Source organism: Athene cunicularia, assembly GCF_003259725.1.
Source record: "Athene cunicularia isolate RWA chromosome 3 unlocalized genomic scaffold, athCun1 chr3_part1, whole genome shotgun sequence".
In the NCBI taxonomy this organism is placed as follows: Eukaryota; Metazoa; Chordata; class Aves; order Strigiformes; family Strigidae; genus Athene; species Athene cunicularia.
In genome coordinates, this window is record NW_020799097.1 from 69,544,369 (window position 1) to 69,568,655 (window position 24,287).

General features: G+C 40.3%; 1 protein-coding gene across 1 annotated transcript in view; it reads left to right on the forward strand.

Annotated features, from left to right (window-relative positions):
• The window catches only part of SYNE1 (spectrin repeat containing nuclear envelope protein 1), a 317,817-nt gene that overhangs the window by 37,175 nt on the left and 256,355 nt on the right, over positions 1 to 24,287 (forward strand). The window contains exon 4 of the mRNA XM_026844552.1: positions 18,502 to 18,557. Coding sequence (XP_026700353.1) covers positions 18,502 to 18,557 — 56 coding nt within the window. The remainder of the gene's footprint in view (positions 1 to 18,501; positions 18,558 to 24,287) is intronic.

Genomic DNA, 24,287 nt, shown 5'->3' on the forward strand with positions numbered 1-24,287 from the left:
CATGGTGCAGGGCATGAGCAATGACTAAGGTAATGGTTACATTTAAGTAAATAAGAAAGTCATTTTTTGCTAAAAAAAAGGAACAGATATAAGAGAGATAGTAGCATAATTGGTCTTTTCAAAAAATAATGGTCAGAATGCAAAATTAGCATCTCCCTTCTGTCTAAAGGGCAGTCCCCATGTATCACAAATGCTTGAAGTTAAGCCTCACTTGCCCCTGGCTATTAGGGATGAGGAGGATTATTTGCTTGCAGGCCACCATTGTCTTTCCCTTCACGGCAGCATTACCCAGAAGCCCCATGCTTTGCTGTGCTGACTCTTCCTCTGAACTCCTTAAGCTGGATTTCTGCTGAGCTGGTGAGGACAGAGATGGGCAGGAGGCTGCTCTCCTTTCCCCAGTGCATGGGCACTACTGCTGCTGCCCTACAACAAGGCTAAGGACTTCATCATTCTTACACGATGTCCAAGTTTTACTTCTTGTCCTTTTAAGTGACATAGTTGTTACAAATGTTCTGTTACCTGCACAGTAGTGTCTGTGATTTGATACTACACAAAGGACGGTTTAAGGCAAACACAGCAGTGACAATACCATTTTGATCTACTTTCTATTTCAAATTGCTTGCTGTGGTGTTTTAAAGGAGCATGACAAATCACCTTTAAAAATACTAATCAATGCCTAGACAGGCACATTTTAATCTGAACAATGTTCAGATTTATGCCAGTTATTCCATTCATATCAATGCTGTTCCATTGAATAAATTGGCATAGTATATGAATGAATGAAACTCGTAACTGAAGATACATAGTTGTTGATTATCAGCTTACATCCTAGGATTTTGGGGTGGAACGATATTCAGAGAACAGACTCTGATCTTGATGTATGATCAAGTCCATCATTCCTAAGATTTGTTTTCAGCTGATTAAATTGTTTTCATGAACATTATTAACCAGTTTTCTTTTACATTTTTCTCTTCAAAAGAGTTGTGCTTTAGGGATTTTTTTTTTTTTTAATTGAACTTAATTACCCCCGACATTATTTTTGATAGATTTTAATATCATAGAGAAACAATGTTACAGAAATAGTACAAGAATTGCAAAGTCACATGGTTAATCATTATGTCTGATTGGGAGGACAAAATAGTAAGCAACACAAAAAATCCCAATTTATTAATTGACCATTTTCCATTTATGCACCAAAAATGGAAGGGAGCATTTGTATAAAACCTGTGCGGTTGTGTAATTAAAGGCTGATCTTATCACATGTACAGAAGGGGAGAAAATAAACTTTGGACAGACACAATTACATCTGGCATATGTAACGTCTGTGAATTGTCTTGGCAATGACAATAGTATTGTATGTTCCAGGACAAAATTTCTATAGCATGAGAAGATTCTGCCCATTTCTTTCACTTTCCAGCTGCCAGTCAGAGGTTTCTCCCACTTTCTGCTTACATGGTCTGTAGATAATTCACACCTTTCTTCTTTCGTCCTCAGATTCCTCCCTATAACCCAGCTTTTGTCCTTTGTGTGTCTGAAACAGAGCTAAGTCTAGCTGCCATCATGGGGATGGGAGGGAAAGTGTCGATAAGTGTTGATCATGCAGAAGAGTTTCCTTCTGAGATTACTTGGATCTGAAGCAATTATGGGTATTGATTTCTACCCTATATTCTCTGAGCTGAAGCATGTTCAGACACTTTGTGGCAACAGAATATGTGCAGTCTGCTTAGTGCTTCATCAGGGTTTTGAAGGTGGGCTGTCAGAGAGTGTAAGTGCTAAAATTCAAGGGCATGTTAGAATTTGAAAAGACTTGTAATTTGGACACATTAGGATAGATTTTTGCAGTGATAGCCAGAGCTCTGCTTCTTGCCAAATGTGTAAGTCTGAAGTTTCTATTTATTTATTCATGCATTGAGAAAAAAGTGATGAAACAGCCAATCTAAAATTAAGACTCTCTGCATCACAAATAACTTCTAGATGGATAGACAAAAAATAATTTTGTTTCCATTGGCTTGTTAAAGCATTGCTTGCAGTAAATCATAAGGTTGTTTGTATTTCTTCACTGCTTCTAGCTCTTTATCAGATAGTTTCTTTATTAGCTCCTTTTATCTTTCCATGGTTGAGCAATTATACAGCCTTCCAGGCATTGACAACCCCTAGTTACCATAATAGAATTGTCTGTAGGAATCAAGTTTTAACTGAAACAAATCCTAATAGAATTGCACTTTGTAGCTCACCAGTTTGTCTTGAAGCTTTAGCAGTCTCTTTTACCTTTGGCTGGCTGAAGTGAAAACACAGACCAGGCTATGATTCTTATAATTTTGAGGGCTCCTTGAAAGTTTAGTCAATTAGATGTTTTCAGTGGGTATTTGATGTTTAACTTGAGCATGACAGTGTTTGAAGTTTAAAATGTTTGATCCTATGCAGCTTTCATGGAAAGAACTCACTGATGGAGAACAGACTTTATCAGACAAGGTAGTCAAAGCAGTGCATTTTTTCAAGATGTTCATGTTTCATGTAACATTGAGAGCACAGAGACTGTGAGAATGAGGATCACAAAAGTAACCGTCACTGCAGGGAAATCTCAGTTCACGTTCAGTACATTGCCTAATTTGTCTTCCTTGAAAATCCCTCACTTTTGGATAATTAGCATCTCACATTGCTGCCTGGTGTTCATTGGGCAGCTGTTTGACTTTCTATGTGGTGTGCCATTTTTCATCGTACAACATAGCAGGATATATGATGTGGTGCCAAAAAAGTTAGTATTACTTTAACCTTATTACCATGTCTCTGTGTTTCTTACTGAATTTGAGCTGTTCTGTTGTTTTGTTCTTTGTATTAGTATTATTACTAGATTTGTTACTAGAAACAAATAGAAATCTTTACTATCATTATTGGTGAATACTCTGAATTTATAAACAGCATACTAAAAATCCCACTAAAATAAAGGAATTGATTATGAGATCACATGTAGAACCCTCACAAGAAACTAATATTTGGTCCCCATTTTATCAGGTTTATGGAAGCTTTGGAATACTAAATAGCAACGCGATCCAGCAACATACCCTTGCTGCAAAGGGTATGCTGATGATATCCTAGGCTGCATTGGACAAAGCATTGCCAGCAGGTTGAGGGAGATGATCTTTCCCCTCTTCTCAGCACTGGTGAGGCCACCCCTGGAGCACTGTGTCCAGTTCTGGGCTCCTCAGTACAAGAGAGACATGGACATAATGGAGAGAGTCTACAAAGGACCACAAGAATGAGGAAGGGATTGGAGCATCTCTCCTATGAGGAGAGGCTGAATGCTGGGACTGTTCAGGCTGGAGAAGAAAAGGCTCAGAGGGGTCTTATTAATGCATGTAAACACATGAAGAGAGGGTGCAAAGAGATGGAGACTTAGTGGTCTTCTTAGTGGTGCCCAGTGACAGCACCAGAGGCAGTGAGCACAAACTGAAACACAGGAGGTTGTCTCTGAACATCAGGAATCACTTTTTCACTCTGAGGGTAACTGAACGCTGGTATAGTCTCCATCCTTGGAGATACTCAGGAGCCATCTGGACATGGTCCTGGGCAGCTGACTGGAGGTAGCCTTGTGTGAGAAGGGTGGTTGGACCAGGTGACCTCCAGAGGTACCTTCCAACTGCAACCATTCTGTGATTCTGTGAGGTTTACTGGAATCTTGCTTTTGTCTCAGACTTACTTAGTAGTGAAATTGATACTCTGTTTCTACACTTGAAAGGAAAAAGTATTCAGGGACTGAGCACAGTTTTGGGTATGGTTTATTTGTCTTTCATTGTTTATTCATATCAAATCATATACAAATACATAAGATTTCACAATTTATATTCCACGTTAAAGTACATAAATATAATTTTTCCTCTCTGAGTCAGTGCAGTAAAATTCTGCTGACAGCAGTTGATGTAGCTCAGTTTAAACCAAATAAATTTTACCAATTCACATCTACAGAATGTGTCTTTAAGTATATAGGAAAAAATAATTTTATTTGTGGTGTTTGATTCCCACAGATGGACTCAAGCAGTAATTAATTTACAGTGAATAGTATAAAAAACTGCAGAAGATATTAAACAGCAGTGGGCCTACATTTTTCAGCCTCTGGTTTTCAAATACATTTTTCTCTAGCAAGATCTGCATGCTTCACATTACATTGTAATACTAGTATATTTTTAGCACAGAATATTGTTAATATTTGGTAGTAACAATGTTTAATTTCCATAATTATGGTGCTTTTTAAAATTATTTTTTGTTTTGTTTTGCTTCTGTTCAAATTATTTTGGGGTAAACTGGAACACTGTGTAATAAGGGCCTAAAATCCTACTTTACAGGACTCCTCTTGTCATCAGAAAAACTTACGTGCTACCCAGTACAAGGGGACAGATTCAGCCACACAGTGGAGAGTGCCATCATGTGCACTTCTCCCATACTGCAGTGCTACTTTTGCATAAATATTTTCACCTCATTTGGAAGTTTGTATTTTTGTGGTAGGTGTACAGGACAGGTTAGAAAATAGGACTGGAAAAGTCTTCTAAGTCATCTATTATCTGCCTTTATAGGCTACCACACCAATAAAATTATGTTGGAGACCTGGGAGATTGTTTCAGAGCATTGTTCTTCTTAAGGGAGAAAATGTTCCTCTAAGTCCAGCCTAAATATATTCGTATCCCATCACAGCCTTCTGCTCTGGTGCTTTTGCATGGTTTTAAATTTCAAGAAGTTTTTCCTTTCCTGATGCTCATTCCTTTCTCTAATATATTTGCAGAGAACAATTACTGTCTTTCTGAGAGTAAGCAATCTACACAGTTTTTGTTTTCTCTTACATTGGCTCTTCAGCCTGTTGCTCTCAGTATTCCAGATGATCACAAGTTTTGAACATGGGTTGACAGAACTCTGTATAATACTCCATGTGTGTGCCTACTGTCTGGTACAATAATTTTTACTCTCCAGTTCAGCTGATTCTATTTTACCTGATAGCATCATAAGATTCCATTTGCCTTTTGTCACACTAGTGGCTTACATCATTCCTGTAATAGAACTAAAGTGTGTCTTCCTCTAGTTTGTTTTCTATATCATGAGTTTCCACCTCATAGCAGAAATTCATGTTACTTCCTGAGTATGTAGCCTTGCATTTTGAGCTGCTTAGGAGTAGTAATCTAACTGTTTCCAGTCTTCAGTCAGATCAATTTCTTTAATATTTAAGATATTCTGATTCCACTGTAATGGTGTTTCCCAAATATGAGTCACTGGTAAGCTTTATAAGCACTGTTGTGATTTTCCTGCCAAAATCATGGCTGAAAATGTTAAAGACTTAGACTTAGACTAGTCTTTGAGGAACTCCAACCTTTGTTCCTACTTATATAAGCATTTAAGGAAGCTCCTTCATCAAAATAGTTCTTTTTTTTTTTTTTTGACCTCCAACTGCACAGTAACTTGCTTTGTGAGTAGTTTCAGTGGTAGATGGTGGGACAACTCTCTGAGTTAGGTGCTCAGTGTAAAAGTGGCAGAATTTGTCGAGTATTATTTGGTAGAAAAGTATCACATTTAAAATACCAGAAAATGATTGTTCTCACTGTAAAAAATGTATTTCTTATATGAAGATTAATCTTCTCCCAGTGCAACTTTTACCCATTGCCCCTTGTCTTCTCCATGTGACTTCTTGTGAATATGCAGTCTTACAGAATCACAGATTCGTCTAGGTTGGAAAAGGCCTTGAAGATCACCCAGGTCAACCATTAACCTCACACTGACAGTTCCCAACTACACCAGATCCCTCAGCGCTATGTCAACCCGACTCTTGAACACCTCCAGGGATGGGGACTCCACCACCTCCCTGGGCAGCCCATTCCAATGCCTAACAACCCCTTCTGGAAAGAAATGCTTCCTAATATCCAGTCTAAACCTTCCATGGTGCAATTTGAGGCCATTCCCTCTTGTCCTATCACTTGTTACTTGGTTAAAGAGACTCATCCCCAGCTCTCTGCAACCTCCTTTCAGGGAGCTGTAGAGGGCGATGAGGTCTCCCCTCACCCTCCTCTTCTCCAGACTAAACACCCCCAGTTCCCTCAGCCGCTCCCCGTACGACCTGTGCTCCAGACCCTGCACCAGCTTCGTTGCCCTTCTCTGGACACGCTCGAGTCATTCAATGTCCTTTTTGTAGTGAGGGGCCCAAAACTGAACACAGGAATCGAGGGGCGGCCTCACCAGTGCCGAGTCCAGGGGTCAGATCCCTTCCCTGTCCCTGCTGGCCACGCTATTGCTGACACAAGCCAGGATGCCATTGGCCTTCTTGGCTCCCTGGGCACACTGCTGGCTCCTGTTCAGCCGGCTGTCAATCAGCACCCCCAGGTCCCTCTCTGACTGGCAGCTCTCCAGCCACTCCTCCCCAAGCCTGTAGCGCTGCTGGGGGTTGTTGTGGCCCAAGGGCAGACCCCGGCATTTGCCCTTATGGAAACTCCTGCAGTTGGGCTCAGCCCATGGCTCCAGCCTGTCCAGGTCTCTCTGCAGAGCCTCCCTACCCTTGAGCAGATCAACACTCCCACCCAACTGGGTGTCATCTGCAAACTGACTGAGGGTGCACTCGATCCCCTCGTCTAGATCATCAATGAAGATGTTAAACAGGAGCGGCCCCAAAACCGAGCCCTGGGGGACACCACTTGTGACAAGCTGCCAAGGCCCATCCAGCCAGCCAGTTTTTTACCCAGCAAAGCGTGTGCCCATCCAAGCCTCGAGCAGCCAGTTTCGCCACAGGAATTCTGTGGGAAACGGTGTCAAAGACCTTACTAACGTCAAGGTAGACAACATCCACAGCCTTTCTCTCATCCAGTAAGCAGGTCGCCCTGTTGTAGAAGGTGATCAGGTTTGTCAAGCAGCACCTGCCTTTCATAAACCCATCCTGACTGGGCCTGAGCCTCTGGTTGTCCTGCATGTGTTGTGTGATGGTACTCAGGATGAGCTGCTCCATCAGCTTCTCGGGCACCGAAGTCAAGCTGACAGGACTGTAATTTCCTGGATCATTTTATATATGGGTGTCACATTGGCCAATCTCCAATCTGTCAGGATCTCCCCAGTCAGCCAGGACTGCTGGTAAATGATGGAAAGTGGCCAGGCGAGCACCCCAGCCTGCTCCTTCAGCACCCTCCGGTGTATCCCATCTGGTCCCATAGACTTGTGTATGTCTGTGTGATGCAGCAGGTCACTGACTGTCTCCTGCTGGATTGCAGGGGGGTCGTTCTCCCAGTCTCTGTCTTCTGGCTGAGGAGGCTGGATTCCCTCAGTACAACCAGTCTTGCTATTAAAGACTGAGGCAAAGAAGGCATTAAGCACCTCAGCCTTCTTATCACTTGTTACCATGTTTCCTCCTGCATCTAGCAGGGGATGGAGGCTCTCCCTGGTCTTTCTTTTGCTACTGACATACTTAGAGAAACATTTCTTGTTGTCCTTGGTTGCTGAAGCCAGATTAATTTTCAGCTGGGCTTTAGACCTCCTGATTCCAGCCCTGCATAGCCTCACAGCATCTTTGTAATCACTGCAAGTGGCTAGCCCCTTCTTCCAAAGGCTGTAAACTCTCCTTTTCTCCCCGAGTTGCAGCCAAAGCTCCTTGTTCAGCCAGGATGGTCTCTATCACCAGCTTCTCTTACAGCACCTGGGGACCGCCTGCTCCTGAGCCATTAACACTTCCTTCTTAAAGAGCACCCAGCCTTCCTGGGCCCCTATACCCTTCAGGAGAGTCTCCCAAGGGATCCTTTCAAGCAGGTGCCTAAACAAGACGAAGTCAGCCCTTTGGAAATCCAGGATGGCAGTTCTGCTTCCCCCTCTCCTGGCCTCTCTAAGAATAGAGAACTCTATTATTTCATGATCGCTCTGCCCTGGTCGTCCCCCAACTGCCACATCATCCACCAGTCCTGCTCTGTTCACAAAAAGGAGATCCAGCAGGGCACCTTCTCTGGTCGGTTCACTCACCAGCTGCGTCACAAAGTTACCTGCCACACATTCCAGGAATCTCCAGGACTGCTCCTCTTTGTAGCCATTCTTTAAGTGCTTAGTCCTTTCATTTACTTCTAATACTGAACTTATTGAGTTGAAATTAACTGAATATGGAGTAAAGAATTAATAATTTAAATCTAAGTATATTGTATTTTAAATTATCATGCCTCCAAACATTCAAAAATAGTAATTGCATTTTTTCCCTTAGGCAGACTTTCATAGAGCTTCATGTCTACAGTATGTGTAACTATAGTAAAAATGATCTTAAGAGTAGAACCACCCAGGCTTTCCGTAGAATAAATAGAGGATTCTACGTTTTTGTAAACCTTTAGCAAACCATTGTCATTTCACTAAGCTTACGCATAAACAGAACGAAGATATGATTGTAGAATGTCTTTTTCTATAAGACAAGAATCATTATGTAACTTTTGGTTTTCTGTACAGAATTCTGTATGTTACAGATGCTGCATCCCTACATCCTGATTCAATCTCTTGGACAGCATTCCCTAGTATGTCTCCATTAGTTTTTATTTATTTCAGTAGATTCTGAGCTCTTCCATTTCTGAGTCAAATTTTATCTACTGATTTTAGGCTGTTGAATTCACTGTAGGCTTAGAAAAATAGTAAGATTACTACTGGTAGTAGAAAATTACTCCATGTGGTGCATTTGGTGCAGTGCATTTTGGTTTCTGTGCCTTACTAGAGACATTAAACATTCAAATTCAGACATTTTTCAGTCTCTCCAGGTTGCAGTGCTTAATGTTGTGAACAGTACTATTAATATCTAATAGAATCTACTGAAAATCAATGACAACTGTTACAGTAAGTTTCCTACCTGACATGATTTGCTTCAGGAAAACAGAACTTTCCATTGGTTTAGGAGCTCATGTAAGTGCCATACAGTGAGTAAAAGATGGAATTGGAGCCTATGCTTTCAATTTTCAAACATATGCTACTTCCAATCTGATCTCACAGATCTTTTTGTATAAGTGCATGCTAAGTACCCTTCTTGAGTGTAGAATGTCTACTTAGAGCCCTATCTAAGAAAGATACTTGTAGACATACTGGTAATGATCTGGACAGATTTCAACATTTTTAAGGACCTTCTTTAAATGATATGGTATGAGTACTGCTTGTCTTTAAGACTTCTGTTAAAAATTAAATTTATTTTCAGTAATACATGTCTTATTCAGTGTGACTGTATAAAAACCTCTAGGCAAGTGGACCAACAACACACAAAGATTATACACAAGCTTTTCATGTCAATGGAAAGAACTGCTTCAAGGCAACATGATGCAAGCTGCAGACCTGAATGTTTTTTCATCTATGTCTTTATGAAAAATTTATTCTTAAACAATTAGCATGGATGGATTGAAACCTGAATGCAATGTAGAATAGTTATTAATAAACTTCACTGGATTGTCTAGATTTCTAAATGATTTGTCACCATCCAAACCATCTCTTTAAGTACACAATTAAGGACAATAAGTAATTAAAAGAACAAACGCCAAGTTGACTCAGACCAGTTGTATTGGGCTGTTTTCATCTTGTATTGGTCTGGGAAAAGATATGTGCATGTGAACACTAAGTTCATTGTCACTGATGCCAAACTGGTGAATAAACAGACACCTGTAGAGCAGTGAATCCTGAATCTTTCAGAAGGCACTGAAGCCATTGCTCATAATCATCTTAAATGTTGGGTATCCTGATTTTAGTTAATATCTTCTTCAGAATCCTGCTTTTAAAATTTAATTAAGTGAGCTCATAATGCTTTTCTAATAGGTGCTCTTTTAATTTCTGACAGTATTCAGTCAAGTGCAGATACTGTGAAAGTAAGTAATATATTTACAGCCACGTGGAGATGAAGACAATGGTTAATGGACACAATAACAGTAGTGCAGCAGCACAGGAAGAAATGCAGTTCTCATAATATAAAATGCAAATAAATTCATTGATTCGTTCTGAATACATTCTGCTTCTACATGCAGAGAATAAAATGCAGCCCATCCAGGCAAAATGTGGAGCAGAAAAATTTTATTACAGGTTTTTTTTTTTTTTAGTCACTCAAAACACAAAGTAGGAACAAGTATGTGGCAAGGACTAGGCATGGGAGAGATGCACAGTCATAAAAATGACATTTTGGGCATATCTTCCAATCCATTGCTGAATTTGTGCTATTCGCATTTCCCCAAATGCTGAGGGAAGCCCTTCTGATCAAAGTGAAAAGCAGTTATGTCTGGACTATGTCCTGGCTAATAAGGATCAAGGTTATATCAGTGCACCATGCTCTGCTCCTGCTCTGTTCCTTCCTCTGAAAACCAGAACACAGGAGAGTGGGGGATAATATGTGTCTGGATGGAGCAGGAACATTTTGACGTGTGCATATGAGAATATGGGCAGAACAGGGCATGACCTCAGATTTAAGGACTGGAAGTCTCCCAAGTCCCACAGAATAAGCATATTGTGTGACAGTTAAGCGCTGCTGCAATTTGGAGCCAATAGCCTGAGTTAAAGCATACACCCTCTGGTGCTGGCTAAACTTTTGGGTTTCCAGTTTTAAAAGTTTAAACCTCTTGCACAGTCCACAGCAAGTGCTTCCCGAGAGACTGACTGGTGAATGTGCTTATATAAGAATAAATTGACTAAGAACAAAAGAATAGATATTGATTTGTTCAGTTTGTATTTGATTATACCTAGATATTTTTTAAAATGCAAGCTTCTTTGGGTGATAAATTGAATCATTCTGTATACCTTTCTATCTAGCGGCCGGATAGATACCTTCTCTGTCTTAGAAATGAAGAAAATAAATCAGAAATGTGTAAAATCAAAATACATATTTTGTAAATACATTTCTGACAGACAGTAACAACAGAAAGTTCTCAGCAGTATGCCAATTGCTGTCCAGCAGCATGCTGCACCGCAGGCGGTGTTTCTGCAGCTGGGAGGCTGCTTCTCCACACTTCAGTTTCCTGTAACTATTCCACCAGTATGTGGAGATTTTTTTCTCTACTTCCATTCTTCCAAATGACGTGAAACCTTTGGCCCCCAAATCACCATACCTCTAGATTGTGCAATGTTATATGCTGGTGCAAACCCCAAAGAGCTGTTACCCATCATTTTCCCCTAGGAGGGATTTGGCCAAGGGTGACTGGTTGCCGTCTAGCCCTTGTGCATGGATTTCCTTTCTTCAGAAACTGATGGGGAGGTCACTGGTGCTCAGTGGTAGAGCAGGCTATGGCTGGTGTGTGCACCTAGATCTCAAAGCTTGGAAATTTAGATAACATGTCTATTAGTGGGACTGTCTCACTGTCTTTGATAAAACACATTCAGTAGAGGCATATATCGAAAAGCCACACTTTAAAAAATCCTGTCTTTCTCCTCAAAATATAAGAAATGGAAAAGTCCTAACTGCATGAGGTATTTAAAAATATATTCCCATTCTTTGTATCAGTACTGCTAAATCGTTTTGTCAACTGCATTGCAGTGGCTGCTAAAATAAATTTTTCCCTCCTTCTTACTTTGCTCCCACTGCCCATAGCTCACTCATCCTTTTTTTTCCCCTGAACTATATAGTGTTACTATTAAACTTAGCAACTTCAAACAATATATTAGATTTAGAGGTACCACCAAATTTTTTTGGTTTGGGGTTTTTTTTATAAAGCAAAACTGTCCTGGCATTCTCCAATTAAAAAAAAAAAAAAAAAAAAAAAAAAAAAAAAAAAAAAAAAAGCAAAACAAAACAAAACAAAACCCAAAACAACCCCCCCCCGAAAAAAATAAAAAAAACCCACCAAAACAAACCAAAACAAACCAACTCATTAACTGGAGACTTAAAGGAAAAGAAATGAGCTTGCACTGCCTCTGTGCAGTACTCCTGAATAGGGTAATCCATCTGTTACGAAGGTGTTGATTAAACTATGTAGCTTAAAATATGGCTCCTTTTCATAAGTTGAGTCTCTATATTATTGCTTTGACTCTGCAAGCTGTTCTGCAGCTGCTTTAAGTTAAGAATGTCCTTAATGAGGAGGGAAATTGCTATATAACATATCTTATTGAAAGCTGTAGAGAATTTGTGCCATAGTGCTGACCAAACAAAATTCCCCAGAGGGGTACTGTTTGCCTCTTTCTGTGCTGTGTTGTGTTCTCAAGTGGTATCTTGAAGCATTCCAGCTGATTTGGCATGCATTTTCTGCACTTCCACATTGTTATAGCAGTATTCCTGAAGGTGCCAAAGACCTGGAAAACAAAACAAAACAAGCTCCTTGGTGTTTTTAGGACAACTGTCAAAATGAAAGAAAACAAAAAAGGATGCTGAAAATGAAGAGCTGTGAGTGACTTGAATTGAATTTCACTGAAGTAAAAAACAAAACAAATTCCACAGTACGTCCCTGACAGTCAGGATGCTTTTATTAAACATGCATGAACTCGGCTCTGTCATGTCTGTCACTGTGCATGAGACTCCTTGCAGAACCCTGTATTTGCAACCCTGCACTGCAGCTGCCTTTCCACCATCTGATCCCTGAGCACCCAAGGCAAGAGATGCTCGATGCGGGATCTGCTGTTGCACACCCCACACCTGTGACACACACAGCTCAGCAGCTGAGGGGGGGCTGTTGCTACAGCCGGCATGTGGGAACTCAGCTGCTTAGGAAGCAGTTTCTCAAAAACCTCTGCTAGAAAGCATGCTACTACTCTCTGTATCTTGATGTATATATATGATATGCATGATACTAGTCATTATAATATGTATGCATGATGAATATTTCATCAGCATATTCATAACTGTCTGAAGATACAGGGTTGGTTTTGCTCATCTTTCAGAATAACTTGTTCTAAATGTTTTTAAGTAAATATATCCAATTGCATTTGTCTTTTTTTCCTAATCAACCTAAAAATGCAGCCTGTTGGTCATGCTTTAGCAGGGAAAATATTTTTAAAAATATGAAAATGTTTCCAGTCAATTAAAGGAAGACATTTGATTAAATAAAACCAAACTTCCTTGCAATGTTTGTTTCAGATTCAGAATGATCTTGTCAGAGTCATTGTTTTACAAAACAGATATCTGAATTCAACTTCCATAAAGATACATTTAGTGTAATGGTATAATGAAAGTGGGCCTTTTATTCTTATTTCAATAATGTGTACTACTCTGTTGGCCCCTGTGGGTGAACAACATATGAGAATCTCCACGCAGAGACTACCAGAGTAAAACAAAGTCTGTTCAAATGCTCTGGTGCTCTGATTTAATTAAAATACTGCATATTAGAAATTTGAGTATGTTTCAGGCTGATCTAGGTGCACTCCAAAAATTCTGTGCATCCTTACATATGTTTCATCCTTTTTGTACACAAGTTCAAATACATTATTAAAAGCTGAGTGGCAGTGCCCTACATGTCTGTTCAGATTCATTGCTTGCTGTTTCTTCTACTTCGCTGTTCCAGTTGCAAAGCTGAAGGGCATCCATGTCTAAATAGAGTATGCAGTGATGAACCAAAGTGTTTGCTTTTAAAAGCTGCTTTCCTTTATACGTATGACAACCTAGAGAAGGGCTATGCCATTCAGCCATTTTTGTGCTTACTGAGCAGTATATTGTTACAAAAGCACTGGTGAGAAGGCTGCATCGCTTTTTTTGCAGCTAAACATCTTGCTGCTTTAGGATATCGGCAGTGTAGTTGGGTTGTCCCAGTCCCTGGATGAATTATTCAGTCTCTTGACATCAGAGGTTTCTGCTAGCGGATTGGCTGGTGCTCGGATAATAAAATCTTTCCACAGGAAAACAGTGAAGAAGGATGATGGCAGTGAGACCAGCAGAACTGCTACTTCCAATACAGCTGGCTTTGTCTGGCTGTTGCGTCTCTGCGAGAATACATAAACATGTTTTTAAGGTTTGGCTTCATGTGAATTCGCCAGTAAGAGCAGGTGGAGGGACTTGTGTAAGAGGCCTGCATTTCCAGTGAAGGAAAAAAATCAGATTGTTCTTGAAAGATCACTTCTGGCTGTATTCTAAAGAAACGCAACGCTCTGCAAGAGGCAAGAGTAGCAGCCTCAGCAGCCACAACAGCAGCAGCAGCAGCAGCAGCAGCAGTGCTTATGGCTCACTACAGAGGTGCTGGTGGCAGAAATATTACATCGTTAAATCTGCTCCCTGGGTCCTTTCAGTACCTGCAGGGTAAGTGGTGCAAAGAAGGAGCTGACAGTCCTTGCAAGTGGGGAGTGCGTAAGAAACTATGACACATGCATCTTGTGGGTATAGATAAACGGTACCTCTGCAGAGAATTTACATCGGTTCAGTGAAAATAACACATTTGCTTCCAGGGAAACTTGTAAAAAGCATATTTATAATGCAATTTGTAAAATCAATGCACTACTTGTGTTATGCTCAGACATAGGTTTTACAGTGGTAAAATCTGTTCCTTTTAAGTCTAATACATAAGTGCTAAGAAAAAGGAAACTTTATTAATGATAGTTGCTCTTGGGCTCATAAAGAATATATTGCTCACATATATTCCCTTGAAACAGATTATTTTGAAATGCTATTTCTGCTGTTTGTTGATACGACTGAAACTGAGTATGTCTCCTGCTGGTAAACATTTAGAAACTGGGAGCTGGTGGTTCTCTGCTTTCCAGTTCCTGTCAGAAGGCTGTTTCTTAAATCACTTAAATGCGCTAGACCTACAAATCAGGAAATAATTTTCACTCATTTCTTTGATCAGAAGTTGGGCTTCTAAAGGCCCGATTCTTTTCTTTTGGGATGCCATTGCTGTATTGGGGTTGCTGGGGAATTTTAAGTTACGGAGGTGTTAATGAAGCCAGAGATGGACTGATTTTGTGTGTGCTTGATCTTCACCCCCACACCTATTCACACATATAATGAACATAACCCAGTTCAAGCGTGCAAGTACTTCTGTTGAAATTGGGCTACCTGTATATGTAATTGCTTGTCAGAGAACAGCTGACAGTTACTGCGTGTCACAAGGGAAACATCTTGTTCATGGTTAGAAACCATACAGTGAGAAATCTGTTTTCCAGAATGTAGAAACAATTATCACATATAAAGTCAAAACACCCCCTTCCAAAAATAGTCAGTGTTGAATGAAGCACGATGAACTATTTTGAGTGATATTTTTCATAACTTGCCTGCCAGTGCAACAAGTAGATTCTGAGAATAAAATGAATATTTTAAAAATGGTTGACAGACTGCCCAATGAAATCAAAGAAAAGGCAAATAAAGAATGCAAAATTATTTTCTTAGACATGAAATTTGCTAATCTAGCAATAGATGCTGGAGAGTGTATCTATCCTTTTTCATCTGGTATTTCTTATATGTGAGATATTGCTTATATGTAAACAAAATATCCCTGAGTCATAATGCACACATCTTGGGACCTTGTATGTAGTCGGGGAGCCACTGTTGTCCCACAGTATTTTGGCTGATGACTTTTATGTGGCAATTTATGTCTTTGTGTACCCTCATTGTGGTGCACCGTTGCATGGGTGTAAATCAGGTAGCTTATTATTTGTAGTGCATCAAACTTGGTAGTTACCTATTTCACAACTTTAAAGAGGATTAAAGAATATTTCCTTTGAAATGTACAGATGTGAAAGAGCTCAAAGCACTGTTCAGTGCTGCACAAGTCAGTAGCAAAGGCAGACACTGAAATTAGATTTTCCATCTGTAGGTTTTGGGACATGCATGTGTTCTTATAAAAAGTAAGTACTTAACAGCAATTTTATTTATTTGGATTTTCTGTAGGCAAATAAAGGTGCTCCTTCAGAACTGATGATGTTAATAACATTATTTGGCTTTCAGTTAAATAGATATTTCCTTTTATTTTTGAAAGAAGTATCTCCAACATAAATACTTGAATGCCCCTGTTGTGAAATGATTGCATGTGTTGAAACTGATTTTTTCATGATGTCAAAACAGCTAAAAATTAATCTGGCTTCAGCAATCAAGGACAAGAAATGCTCCTATAAGTCAACAGCAAAAGAAAGAGTAGGGCGAACCTCCATCCCTTGCTAGACACAGGAGGAAACATGGTAAATAGTGATGAGAAGGCTGAGGTGCTTAATGCCTTCTTTGCCTCAGTCTTTAATAGCAAGACCAGTTGTACTGAGCCTCCTCAGCCAGAAGACAGAGACTGGGAGAACAAGATCCCTACAATCCAGCAGGAGACAGTCAGTGACCTGCTGTATCATATAGACACACACAAGTCTATGGGACCAGACGGGATACACCGGAGGGAGCTGAAGGAGCTGGCTGGGGTGCTCGCCTGGCCACTTTCCATCATTTACCAGCAGTCCTGGCTGACCGGGGAGATCCCGACAGATTGGAAATTGGACAGTGTGACGCCCATCTATAAGAAGGGTCAGAAGGATGATCCAGGAAATTACAGTCCTGTCAGCTTGACTTTGGTGCCCAGGAAGCGGATGGAGCAGCTCATCCTGAGTACCATCACACAACACATGCAGGACAACCAGAGGCTCAGGCCCAGTCAGGATGGGTTTGTGAAAAGCAGGTGCTGCTTGACAAACCTGATCTCCTTCTACAACAGGGCAACCTGTTGATTGGATGAGGGAAAAGCTGTGGATGTTGTCTACCTTGACTTTAGCAAGGCCTTTGACACCATTTCCCACAGCATTCTCCTGGCAAAACTGGCTGCTCGTGGCTTGGATGGGCACACGCTTCGCTGGGTAAAAAACTGTCTGGATGGCCGGGCCCAAAGAGTTGTGGTGAATGGAGTTAAATCCAGCTGGTGGCCGGTCATGAGTGGTGTCCCCCAGGGCTCAGTGTTGGGGCCACTCCTGTTTAACATCTTTATTGATGATCTAGACAAGGGGATCGAGTGCACCCTCAGTCAGTTTGCAGATGACACCCAGTTGGGTGGGAGTGTTGATCTGCTCAAGGGTAGGGAGGCTCTGCAGAGAGACCTGGACAGGCTGGAGCCATGGGCTGAGGCCAACTGCAGGAGTTTCCATAAGGCCAAATGCCGGGGTCTGCCCTTGGGCCACAACAACCCCCAGCAGGGCTACAGGCTTGGGCAGGAGTGGCTGGAGAGCTGCCAGTCACAGAGGGACCTGGGGGTGCTGATTGACAGCTGGCTGAACAGGAGCCAGCAGTGTGCCCAGGTGGCCAAGAAGGCCAATGGCATCCTGGCTTGTGTCAGCAATAGCGTGGCCAGCAGGGACAGGGAAGGGATCTGACCCTTGGACTCGGCACTGGTGAGGCCGCCCCTCGATTCCTGTGTTCAGTTTTGGGCCCCTCACTACAAAAAGGACATTGAATGACTCGAGCGTGTCCAGAGAAGGGCAACGAAGCTGGTGCAGGGTCTGGAGCACAGGTCGTACAGGGAGCGGCTGAGGGCACTGGGGGTGTTTAGTCTGGAGAAGAGGAGGCTGAGGGGAGAGCTCATCGCCCTCTACAGCTCCCTGAAAGGAGGTTGCAGAGAGCTGGGGATGAGTCTCTTTAATGAAGTAACAAGCAATAGGACAAGAGGGAATGGCCTCAAATTGCACCATGGAAGGTTTAGACTGGATATTAGGAAGCATTTCTTTCCAGAAGGGGTTGTTAGGTGTTGGAATGGGCTGCCCAAGGTAGTGGTGGAGTCCCCATCCCTGGGGTGTTTAAGAGTCGGTTTGACATAGCGCTGAGGGATGTGGTGTAGTTGGGAACTGTCAGTGTTAGGTTAATGGTTGAACTGGGTGATCTTCAAGGTCTTTCTCAACCTAGATGATTCTGTGATTCCTCCTCACAAGGAAGGGACAGGACTTTGTGGATTGGTTATAGCGCTGAGATTCACTTCCCTCTTCAGCCATGACCCTGGCTGCTGAAGTTGGAGGAGCTAATTCAGGAGCTATTTTTGTCTATGCAGCTGCCAATGGTTCCTGAGGTACTATCTGAGAATCAGTGAAATTCAGCATAAATCAGACATGTGCTTCATGACAGGACTAAGGGAGGTAGTAAGCAGCAGTATAGAAACTGCCTGAACTAGCTAATGGGTTCCCCCAGAGCACAAATAGGTTTGATAATGCAATTTCAAATCTTTAATTCAAGATTTAAAAATTTTTCAAATATACATGCTTAGTATTTTTTCTAAGTCTTTGGCTGACTTTCTACATAAAAGCAACTCAAATGTGAGAGACATGGACTCTAGTTAAAAAGTACAGAGAAGTTCTAAGTGCTCAGACCTTGGGTAAATATAGTATGGACTCAGAAATTAAATTTATCTTGGCATTCAGTTTTGAAATGGTGTCTTACTGGTCATTGATTCATTAAGACTTGAACTTTGCTGTGAAACTCTTCAAGCAGGTAAGTGTCAGAGCATTGTAAGTATATGAAGTGGTTTTTATGGGTAGTTACTGGCAAAATTAACAGTCTCAAGAAACTGTAGTGGCATTTCTGGCAAATGCAGAATGCATTTGTTGTCACTAGGAAATACTACTCCTCAATCACATAAAGCCAAAAGTATTAAGCAATGTGTAATCTTTTTTTTTTTTTTTTTTTTTAAGAGTCTGTGCAGAAAAGGACTTTCACAAAATGGATCAATACTCATCTGGCTAAGGTAATATATGGCTTTGAAATATGTTCTTTTTTAAAATCAAACTTTTTTATCTATGTCTGTACTGTCTCTGGAGTACAGAATACATCAGATTTATCTGAGCAGAATGCCATAAACTTAAAAAGGTATCCCTATTACCTGTAAACCATACAGAATGAATCCACTTCAGCATTATAGTGGTCAGGTGCAGCAGTGTAAGTGGCATCTACAGGCAACCACCCAGCTCCTTTGGCCAAAACTGAAACACATCACAGGAGGTGTTATTTCAGTCAGAGGAAATATTTGAAACTGCTTTCTGTGAAACAGAGGTATTAGACTTATTACATACAATGTATTTGAATAAAACTTTAGTCCGTTGAGTAGTTTCACAGAGGCATCCTGAACCAGTTATAAACATAAATAATGCTTCATGAATCCAGTGCCAAAATAATTATCTGATGCACCTTGGGATTTATCATGAAACTATTATTGCTTCTTTTACCACAACCTGAAACTCCTCTTTTGGTTTTAGCAAATTAAAAACAATTATTTACACACAATTTTAAAAGTATTAAGCTAAAACTGGTATCAATTTTATCTGACAACATAAGCAGTAAGATATAATTTGGCATTTCTGGAGTTTTCACATAGCACAGCTCTAACCCTAGTTATCAATAAGTCTAGTAAATTAGAATATTTAAACACCAGAGGTACTCTTTGAAATGCATATTTTTAAATCATGAAGATTAATGAACTTTAAAATTGAGCAAGGAATAGCTGTAAGAGCACTGTTTTAGCTTCTGTGTAAAGATTTGGCTAATAATGCTCTCAGGATTTATCAAGAAGCCCATATAATGCTATATCATGTGATTTGGCCTAATGAGACTGTATGGAAGAGCAACAGTATTTATTTACATTACTGAGGAAGGTAACTGATTAATTTACTGTGAAATTTACTGTCATTGTAAAATTCAACTGCAAGGACAAGGTTATTTTCAGGACTTCTTGACAGTGGATCCTTGCTGGGAATGAGGTCTGTCGCCCCATTCTCTTTGAAATAATTTGGAAAAGGACCCTGTACAGCAGAGAATTTAAGCACTCTATGTATATTCCATTTACTTCAGACAAGGTGGAAAGACATTCAGTATTTGCTGAAGTGTTAGTAAAGCGGGCTATGAACATGTGTCAGGGAACTCTATGTTCTTCTATTTCTTAACTGTATTGTCATTAATCAGTAATACCCGATAATATTTGACAAGTAGAACTATGTACATATTATTAGGTATATGTATGTGTGTTTGTGTGTGTAATGATAATTTGCTAGTAATACCTGACTAATACTGGGAAGAGACAAAGTTGTGGCAGAAGTTCCATTAAGAGATTTTACTCTGGATTGAGAGTTGTGAATGCTATCTTCACTGTACTAGTCCCTTTGGGCCATAAGGGCTCAGATAAACCTTTTGACTTGTGTGATGTAGACATATATTTCTTTAATGGGTCTGATGTTGTAAAGGCTAATTAAATATTCACATTCTAACCAAGCAGTTAACCAGGAACAGCCCTCACTTTCAGATTCCTGAGCCACCCTCTAGTCATTGGTTTGTGTTAGTTCACCCTTCAACAGGAAAGTGATACTTTTATTGATGTCTGTCATCAAGTTTGCCTCACTGCCTGTCAGATGTATAGATTAGCAGGCTTTGCTTCCCATTTATGCTGTTACGCTGCCACAGGAGAAGCACTGTTTATAGATTATAGAGATTAGATTTAACAGAAGGGGAGTGACCCATGCCATTCAAATTTTTAAGTTTTTAAAGCTTAAGCTTTTAAATCTTTGTTAGTCATATTTTTGGAAAGTGTGGAAATACGTTTTATGAGCTCATCACAGCTGTAGAAAATACTGATGGGTTTGTGAAATGCACAGGACTCCCCTTGCACTCGTGTTCCAAATTGTAACCCAGAAATTTGATATTTAGCTTATTTGATTCTTGTAAAAGATTGTTGAAGGTTTTATTATTGCAGAAGAAACTGGAAACCTGTAACATCTCCACTGTATGGAGTCCTTTTAAATGTGATAAGGAAAAAAAACCCTTGGAGTGGAAGGAGATCCACTCATAGACGGCATTGTGTCTGCATTCTGCTCTCATCTGTGAACCCAATAAAATGTGCAGCACCTGCCCAAATGGTACCTAGCATGGAACACCATGAAGCGCTGGCCTCACACCGATAGCAAAGAAACAGCAATATACGCTTCTACATTTGGGACTGTGACTGTTAAAACCAATGAAGTTACACTGGGGTTAAATAATACTGAAGGAGATGTAGGACCAGACTGGGTGTGCAAGGGTTGGGGTGCTGGTGGCGGGGGGCTGCAGGGAGGCCTCTGTGAGGAGGGGACGGGGCTGCCCCGTGCTGGACATGGCCAGTTCCAGCTGGCTCCTGAAGGACATGGCTGAGCCCTTCAGCCAAGCTGATGGTGCCTCCAGGCAGGCGTCTTTAAGAAAGGGCAAAATACTGCACAAGCAGTGAGATGCAAGGGGAAAAGCATGAGAAACAGCCTTGCAGCCACCAAGGTGGGAGCAGAAGGAGGGAGGAGCCCAAGGCGCTGGACTGGAGACTCCCCTGAGGCCCCTGCAGAGCCCACGCTGGAGCAGGCTCCTGACAAGAACTGCAGTCTGTGGAGAGGAGCCCACACAGGAGCAGGTTCATCTGGAAGGACTGTATCCAGCAAGAGGGACCCCACACGGGAGCAGGAGAAAAGGAGGAGGAAGGGAGAGCAGAGAGGAGCTGTTGTGGGCTGACCACAAGCCCTATTCCCCATCTCTGTGCCACTGTGGGGTAGATGAGCTGGGAGTGAAGGAATGAAGTTGAGCCTGGGGAGGAAAGAGGTAGTTGGTAGGCAGATGATTTGAATTTTGTCTTTGTTTCTCACCATAAATCCAAAATTACTGTGCTGAATTTGACTGAGTATACAGAAGCTTCAAAATTAACAGGAACTTCACTTTAAATTGGATCTCTCTTTCTTGGCTACTATTGGAAAACTTTGGGTTTCTTTCCTTTCATTTTTGGAAGAAAGGTTAATAGTTGCAATTTTTACTAATCCAGTAAAATTATTAATGGAACATGTAATAGGAGGAAATAAGAAAAAACTAAAAACTATAATTAAAGTGTCTGTAACTAACACCATAGCTATCTGGAGGAATGTTCCATCATGAGTAAGTTTGAATGTTTTTAAAAAAATTCTGGTATCTCCATGAAATCTCAAAACCAGGGAAAATTAATGTTTTCTAAGCAGAGGTTGGTGGGGTTTCACTCTAGCAATTTGAAAGATGGGTTTACTGATGGCAAAGGGAGGGAAACTCTGCTAAGGTAGAGTTTTCATCCTTATACTGTGTCAGTTGAGTAAAGCAAAGAAGGATTAAAGAAAGAGTGGTTTCTAACATTGTGAAGGGTAGTGGTTTGAAAGAAATGGAAATGCAGCACCGATTGGATTGTGTTAGGTAGAACCAAGAACAATTAATAGTTTGGGAATATAAAGCAGGATATGATAGTTTGTCAGGGTTTTTGCTATGAGTGAAAAATTCTTCACTGCTAATCTTTAAGATCTTAGTGTATGCTTTTCTTCTAAAAAGTAATGCTCTAATTGAAAGAGAAACCAATTCAATAACTAAGTTAAGTCCATGAAGTAGATTTTTAAAAATAATTTTTGACTTTTTAACTGTAAAGTTAGGAATGGGTTTGAGAATGTAGGTACAAATAAATAAGAATGAACAAAACAGGTAGATGAAATGAGAGTACCATGAAATCTCTTGACTGAAAGATTTGTTAAGCACTGGAACAGGCTGCCCCAGGGAAGTAAGTGGCTGAGTCACCATCCCTGGAGATATTTTAAGAGACCTGTAGATGTGGCACATGGTTTAGTGGTGAACATAGTAGTGTTACGCTTTGGCCTCAATGATTTTAAGGGTCTTTTCCAACCTAAATGATTCTATGAATTGGATTTTATTAAAGACAGTAGGAGTGAGGTACAAATTATTTTTTCTCTCTTGCTCTTACAATAGAATGATATCTTTTAAAAATTATGTTTTCTAATTCAAAGGTATGTTCTTTCACAAACAGAAGCCAGGTAAAAGACTTGGCATCAGCTAATTATGGGACACCTCAAAGAAAGATTGAGGTAAAACAGCCCTGGCGCAAGCTGTGCTCTCCACAAGGGATGAACACAGAGGAGAGAGCTGCAAGTATGATAACTAGCAGGTGGTATAATGCAGCTTCATTTTGAGTCAGCTGGTAGCACTGGGTTGCATCTGTCTTTCTGCTGTCTGTCTCCCTAACCCCAGCTGAATTTGTTCTGTGATTCTGACTCAGGAATCTGGTGAGACTCATCAACTGGAAATCATCTCTTTTCTCTGCCACCCACTTGCAGAAACTGGGTCACAACCTATCAAATGAATGTAATCTATTTTCTGGCTATCCAGTTTAATTTTTGTGCATCTGTGTAGTCCTACTAATGATAAATAATAAATGAGACATGTCTGTGTAAAAGCCCAAGGATTTTTCTAACTGCATGTTATTTATTCATATTTCTCTAAGGTTATAGAACTGGACCTCCCTCTCAGTCTCAGCTTTCAAAAACATAGAAATAATTTGAGTATGCTTCTGAGTATCTTCTGAGGCATCTTTTCAAAGTCTAAGTTTAAAATACAGAATGACATTACACCAAATATTTCAAAAAGGAGATATTACATCCATTCAGAACAGCAATTACTTAAATGTTTTTCATTTCATTGTCTATGCCAGTTTTTTAGATAGTTCATTAGATGAGTATAGATGAAAAACATGCCTTTGTAAAAAAAGCAGAGGCATATACCTTTTATTGCTTCTGTCATCTTTGATGAAAGTGTTGGGAAGCAGTAGTTTCAAAGTTTTGGAACACAGAGTGTAAATTGGTTTAACCCAAGCAAATAACACTTTTATTCCCAGGTATAGGGGTAACTTCAGTATTTGTACTCAATGAAGTATTGTAAACTCACCAAATAGAGTGAACAACAAATACATACTGAAATAAATTATTATTAATTTTGTATTTCCATTAATAGGATGCACACATCAATAAACAAAAGCAGAGGATAGATATCAAATAAAAATAAAACTAAGAATAGATGAACATTTAAAAATTATGCTTATGCAGTGTTTTCTTAATGCTGAATTAAACCTGGGCATTAAAACTTACATTAAGTCTTTTGAAATTACAAAATGGTATGTATTATAGCAAAAAAAGAGAGAAAAAGAAATGGATACATCAAGATTTACAGCTCTCACACACAGTGCTGTCAGTGATGGTAGTTTGCTCTTAGAATGGAACTTGGTCATTAAACAAGGACCTCATCAATTTTCATCAATTAACTGAGTATTTCTGTGTGGTTTTGGCTTTTTCAAATGGGAAAACAGAGGCTTCCAGTATCTTAGTCACTGACACAGAAAAAATTTAAGCTGATGTCCATCTTAACTGCATCTTGAGGAAAATTTTTCCACTCCAGCAGTCACTGTATGTTTTCACTTGGTATTTCATGTAACCTCTAATGTTAAACAGTGAATGTTAAATTAATTTGTGTGACAAAACTTATAATATAAAACTTAGAGCTGAGCCCCTCAGAATTTAATCACAGAAATAGTCATTAACAGGAAAGAACATGAAAATCGATCTGTTTAAGGATTTACAAATTAAATTGGGGCAGAGGAGGGGGCCAGTTATTA